This window comes from Mustelus asterias, chromosome 25 (genome assembly GCF_964213995.1).
Source record: "Mustelus asterias chromosome 25, sMusAst1.hap1.1, whole genome shotgun sequence".
Classification (NCBI taxonomy): domain Eukaryota; kingdom Metazoa; phylum Chordata; class Chondrichthyes; order Carcharhiniformes; family Triakidae; genus Mustelus; species Mustelus asterias.
Genome location: NC_135825.1, coordinates 57,490,290 through 57,496,693, shown reverse-complemented (window position 1 = coordinate 57,496,693; position 6,404 = coordinate 57,490,290). Strand labels below are relative to the sequence as shown.

Sequence of the window (6,404 nt, the reverse complement as noted above, 5' to 3'; positions counted from 1 at the left end):
TGAAAAAACTAGATTTAACTGAAGCTTTTCAGAATGTGATGTTGTGAAGTCTATCCCTGTGTAGACATTGTGTTGTCAGATGGTGTCTGTGTATTAAAGCAGCTCCTGCTCCAAGCCCCCTAGTAATAGGGAAGTCTCTGTCTGCAGACACTGACGCTGTCTGACTGATCCCAACACATTCATCGTTAATAATCGGCACAATGGAAGCTTTGTGTTATTTTAACATTCGCTATCATCCATCACTGTTTAACTTGACACCAGGCAGCCCAGGGATCTAATCCTCGGGCAGGGAATGAATCGCAGTTGAAGAGTTTCCTGGGCACGGCACAACTGGACGCTAACTCGGGAATAGCTGGGGGCTTTCTGTGAGAGTTTACAAGGTGTGAAAGGCTGCCGGGGAAAGTGAAAACGGCTTCCAGCTGACCTTTCGCTGCCCGTGTCCAGAGAGAGAGAGACACACAAAATGTTCAGGAGCGCATCAACACTGAGGACATTTCAAACATGATCCCGCCGGCTCTCAACTATTCCATTCAGTTACCCCCCTGCAGTGTGTGTGTGTGTGGATCCAAACACTGCAGAAGCAAATCATTCCACCTATCCAGTCTGCTCGGATGTTCCAAAATCCATCTCCAACCAGTTAATGAAAAAGGGGGAGTCATAAGATTGTGATAACAGTTACATTGGACCAACTCTGCTGAATAGTTATATATCTTTCACAGTAACTTCACTGCAGCCAACTTGTGACACTAATGAATAAACTTAAAGGAAATTTAAGGACAAATATTAATTTTCTCCGGTCTATTATTAATCCCCGTCCACATTTAGTCAATGGGGGGGTTGAGCTTCCCCCTACCTAACCAGCTCCCAAATCTAACAAGAGTTACTCCCAGAATGATTCAGGGAGAACATTGATTCATTCCCCCACTTTCAGAATCCCTGAACAGGTCTGTTCTAGTGACCTCCCCTCCAAGCCAGTTCCCAACTTTGCTCTGTGTGTGTGTTCAAATGTGCACACTTTCTATTTGATAAAGAAACACCATTCGGGTTCGAACTTTGAGCCAGTTCTCTCCTGGGAGTAGGTGAAATCAGATTGAAGTTGTGATGCAAGGCGACAGCTAAGAGTTGGATAGAGTTTCTGCGCTTTCTATATATATCTCAGTGATTTCATGCCAGCGGAGACTTTAAATGCCACCTAAACAGTTGGCGTCCACATACTCTACAGCAGTTGGTGCTTGAGATAACTTGAGACTAAAAAGCCCCATTGATAATGGAGCTATTCGAAACTAACCCCTATTACTTTGCAGACCAACGCTTTTTCGATAATGAGAATGTGTTTCCCTCCCGGCTGCAGGGGTTTGAGCCGCCCGCCTACCAGGAGCGGCTGGGGGCTACTGTGTGTACCGATGGCAGCTCACTGGAAGGCGGCTTGGAGGAGCACATGTACCCGGGGTCGGAGCTCCAGCAGCAGCCAGGCTGCCCCGGCCAGTGCTTGCTTTGGGCTTGCAAGACCTGCAAGAGGAAATCAGTGAGCTTGGACAGGAGGAAGGCGGCCACCCTGAGGGAGAAGAGGAGGCTGAAGAAGGTGAACGAGGCGTTCGAGGCTCTGAAGCGCAGCACTTTGCTGAACCCCAACCAGAGGTTGCCCAAAGTGGAGATTCTCCGCAGTGCCATCCAGTACATCGAGAGGCTCCAAGCCCTGCTCGGCACCTTCAACCAGCAGGACAAGCTGCACTACACTGACAACAGCAGCAGCAGCACAAGCCAAGCGGCAAGTATCCCCCACAGCACCATATAGTCCAGTCTAGACACCACCAGCATAGTCAACCTCAGCACCCTGGGGAGACCTGCCCATAGCAAACCCATCAGCTGATGGGGCTGGAGCAACACAGGGCAATGTTTGAGATGAGTTGATGGGAGGTTCACCTTTCCTCTTTAACCTTTCCTTTGGCACCATCCCCAGAAGTATATATTTTTTTGTTTAAAGAATACCTTGTCCCGAGTTTGCCTCGATGATAGTTCTGCTGTCTGGCAAACCTTAATTTCTAAAGTTAGAAATTAGCCCTTCCAAAGTGTTTAAAGTTTTAAGATTTATTAGTGTCAATTAAATTACTGTGAAAATCCCCTCTTCGCCACACTCAGGCGCCTATTCGGGTGCACTGAGGGAGAATTTAGCACCTAACCAGCACGTTTTTCAGACTGTGGGAGGAAACCGGAGCACCCGAAGGAAACCCACGCAGACACGGGGAGAACATGCAAATTCCACACAGATAGTGACCCAAGCCGGGAATCAAACCCGGATCCCTGGCGCTGGGAGGCAGCAGTGCTAACCACTGTGCTACCGTGCCTTATCACCAATTAACTAACTTTTCCACTGCTGCAATGTAGGAAACATAGCTCAGAAAATTCAGCAAGGTCTAATCTCTGCAGTCCCGAACTGTCAGTTCACTGCCCATCACTGCGCTATTACAAAACACATTAACATCAAAGTGGGCTTGTGTAGAAATATCTGGAAAGAGGTGATGGGAGGAGTCTCGATGGGTTTTAATTGAGTTGCAAATATGACATTGAAGGGCTCATATTTAAAATCTACAGCAGGTGGAAAACGCTAATTTAAAAAGAGGCTTTTTAAACTAACACTGTGTCTCATGGGAAAGATTTTTATAAGCTTTTCACCACTTCAGGAAGTCCCAAAGCGCTTGTACAACCATTGAGGTGCATTGCGTAATTTTACTGAAATAAGCTGCTCAAAGTATATGAATGAATGGCCACCTGAACTTAACGGGAAGCAGTTTTGACAGGTGTATCAGTGGAGAGGGCTCAGGGTCTCACCATGTTACACAAGAGGCGACATTTCAGGGCAAGAAAAACATAACAGTTGATTCTATTGTAGCTTCATCCAGGGAACAGGGAGAGAAAAAACAATAAACTTGGAATACCGTGGCTCGGCGAGTTCAGAAGACTGTAGATCCGAAAGCAGTTTGACTTTTTTTGCTATAAATAGTCTTTGTAAACCCATCCCTGGTCATTTTTCCATTACTGCAATTATAGGTCGGTGTGCCCAGCGAGTGTGGATCAAACAGCGCCTCCTGCAGCCCTGAGTGGACCAGCTCCGCTGATCACTGCAACACCCCGTACAACCATCCCAGGGGTAGGTACAGCCCAGAATAGATTGGTGGGGAAATCTTTTTATTTCCACAGAGAGGAACTATATCACCTTCAGTAACATTGAACACATTGTAGCCATCCTCCAAAATAGGAACAAAAAAACTCTCCATATTGTGAATTATTCTGTTTGTACAGATTCCCTGAATGAATCAATGGGATGGGAATATAATGTGTGTTTCCACAGTTGTGTAGCTAGTTTGGGTCTGAGGAGGCCACCTCATTGTCTTGTCTAATGTTGTGCTTTTAATTGTTCTCATGTTATAACCACCTTTCAAATCCTTTTAAAAGAGGGCAAAAATTCACATTGCATAACACTTTGTGTAAAGTCAACAGTAAAACGGCTGTAAAGTGCCCACACTGGCCTGGTCAGACAGGAAGAAAGCACAATCCAGTATATCATCACCTGCAGAGATTCATCAAGTCTCTCTAATCAGCCCAGCAGGAAGCAGGCTTTAGTGGACAGTGAGCCTTACCACCACCAGATATCATCATCATAGTCTCCAGCTCAGAAACAATACATTCAATTCTTTCAAGGGGTTCTGAATGAAACTCAGAGCTGATACAATGCATCTGAATCACACCCAGACTTGTTTAACCCTTAACATAGTGATGTTTCCCAAGGCAGATCATAATGGGGGAAAAGAATCGAATACTGGGATGTAAAACCAGAAGACCATAAGACATAGGAGCAGAATTAGGCCACTCGGCCCATCGAGTCTGTTCCGCCATTCAATCATGGCTGATTTTTTTTCTCATCCCCATTCTCCTGCCTTTTCCCCATAACCCTTGATCCCCTTATTAATCAAGAACCTATCTATCTCTGTCTTAAAGACACTCAATGACCTGGCCTCCACAGTCTTCTGCAGCAAAGAGTTCCACAGATTCACCACTCTCTGGCTGAAGATGAAAAACCAGAAGATGAACAATGGTCTGGTCAGGAGGATAGTTGTTTTCAGCAGAAGTTTGAAGCAGCTGTGAGGTTGCAGTGAAGTGGAATGCTTCAGGAAGAGTATTCCAGAGTTTGAGGGCATGAATCGTTTAAGCCCCACTATTGATGGTAGAACACGAGAAAGGGGAAACCAAGGTTGGAAGAAGTGAAGGTGAGAACTGGGCACTGGGCTGGAGGAACTTGCAGAAATGGGCTGGAGTTAGGCATTCAAACAATTTGTAAACAAGGACAAAGATATTGGAAACAATGTGCTGAGGGATGGGATCCAGTGGAGGAACTTAAGAAAATAGAATTTAGTATGAGTTAGGATGTGGGTAGCGGAGTACTGGATAACTTACAGTTTGTGTAGACCAGGTGGACCAATAGGTCATTGTGAAAGTTGAGCCTGGATGTCATTAAAGTGTAGTGGAGCCATCATGCTGAGCATGTGTGAACAATACTCTGATTGTGTAAAAAACGCTCTTAAAGAACTAGATATGAAATGTAACTAGTGTGAATATGGCATATAGTGCCTAGTACTACTAGCTTTGGATGGAATGAGTAGTCAGGAAACAGATATGGGACCACTTGCTTTTCCTAAATTTGAGCTCAAGGAAGTTTCAGTTCATACAGGTTTGATGTCAACCAGGCAACTGGACAGCACAGGACCAGTTGGGAAGTCTTGGGCGATATCGGAAGGCTCCAGCTGGATGGAAGTTGAGACATGCTGATGAATAATGTTGCTGACAGGCAGCATTTCATTGAAGTGGCGGCCAAGGATGGAATGTTGGGACTGGGAGGGAAAGAAAACATTGGTACAGATGACTATGTTATAATCCATATTAATGGAACCACGCAAGAGTAATGTCACAGAGGTAGACCACAGGAGAAAGGCAGTGGAGAAAGATGAGGTGATCAACCATGCCAAAGAACACAGAGAGGCCAAGGAGAGACAGCAGAGATAATACAGCCCAGACAGTCGTAACAGTTGTCATTCAAATTGATTAAGATTTGTTGCTATACTTTAAACTTCAAACCAAGAAGATTTACTTATTAGTGTCATACTAGGCTTACATTAACACTGCAATGAAGTTACTGTGAAAATCCCCTATTTGCCACACTCTGGCTGGCGCCTGTTCGGGTACACCGAGGGAGAATTTAGCATGGCCAATGCACCCTAACCAGCATGTCTTTTGGACTGTGGAGAAACCGGAGCACGCAGAGGAAACCCGCGCAGACACGGGGAAAACATGCAGACTCTGCACAGACTGTCACCCAAGCCGGGAATCGAACCTGGGTCTCTGGTGCTGTAAGGTAGCAGTGCTAACCACTGTGCCACCCATATGTCTTCTGCTGGAAGATATGTCTACTGCCAGAGCATGAACACAATTTCAGGCTTTAATAGTTACATCATTAGTTTCACATCTGGCAGTATTTCTTTAGTAAGAGATGGTTACCTTCCAACAGGCAATAATGACACAAGCTGTCATGCATCTTTTACTCTCCCATTCTAACTGTCATAGTTCGAACACCAATGTTTCCATGATGTAACATTTCAGATTATGAATCAACAAATGTTGTTTGACTCTCATTCATTATCTATGTTGACTTTTTTTAGATCACCTACTATCTGTGAACAAAGTCCAGTCGTCTGGAAGTACCGGCCTCGGCTCCCTCTCCTCTCTAATGGACAGTATTACACCAGAAGGTTCACCAAACAGCTTCTTGGAGGATAACACCCCAAACTGATCGATTGCATTTGCTCTTTCCATGTGTCTTTTTATTATAGGAAGCTTTTTTATTTTTTATACTTTTTTGATGTGTGTTGTGCATAGGGTTTGTTGACTCAAAAGGGTTGCTTTATTAGTAAAAAAAAATCATTCCTAATTCTTAAACCTGTTTAAAATGGCCAATCCTTTTTATAGAGCTTTATGACCAATGTGTGCTTTTGTAACTAAACAGTCTGAAATTACTGTTGTAAATATACATTTCCCCTTTTTACAATTCATACGTTTTGAGTGAGTTTGTTATTTGGATTTTTTTGCTAAATTATTTTGCTTTTTACAATAAAGTTATTATAAAATATTTCAAATGTTGCATTATTGAGAGAAACTATTTGCTCAATTAGTTTTTTATAAAGTTAAAGTTAATTTATTAGTGTCACAAGCAAGGCTTACATTAACACTGCAATGAAGTTACTGTGAAATTCCCCCAGTCGCCACAATCCGGTGCCTGTTCGGGTCAATGCACCTAACCAGTTCATCTTTCGGACTGTGGGAGGAAACCGGAGCACCCGGAGGAAACCCATGCA

The 6,404-nt window shown here is 44.2% G+C and overlaps 1 protein-coding gene across 2 annotated transcripts; it reads left to right on the top strand.

The window, feature by feature from the left end:
* The first annotated feature begins 1,210 nt into the window (after positions 1–1,210).
* myog (myogenin) lies at positions 1,211–6,178 on the top strand. 2 transcript variants are annotated; one of them, XM_078197864.1, is made up of 3 exons: positions 1,211–1,768; positions 3,049–3,148; positions 5,712–6,178. In XM_078197864.1, exons 1-3 carry the CDS (start codon positions 1,268–1,270, stop codon positions 5,840–5,842), a joined length of 732 nt encoding a protein of 243 aa, XP_078053990.1. In that variant the 5' UTR covers positions 1,211–1,267; the 3' UTR covers positions 5,843–6,178. The 2 variants fall into 2 exon arrangements, with proteins under 2 accessions (XP_078053990.1, XP_078053991.1); XM_078197865.1 differs by lacking the exon at positions 3,049–3,148.
* The last annotated feature ends 226 nt before the right edge of the window (positions 6,179–6,404 follow it).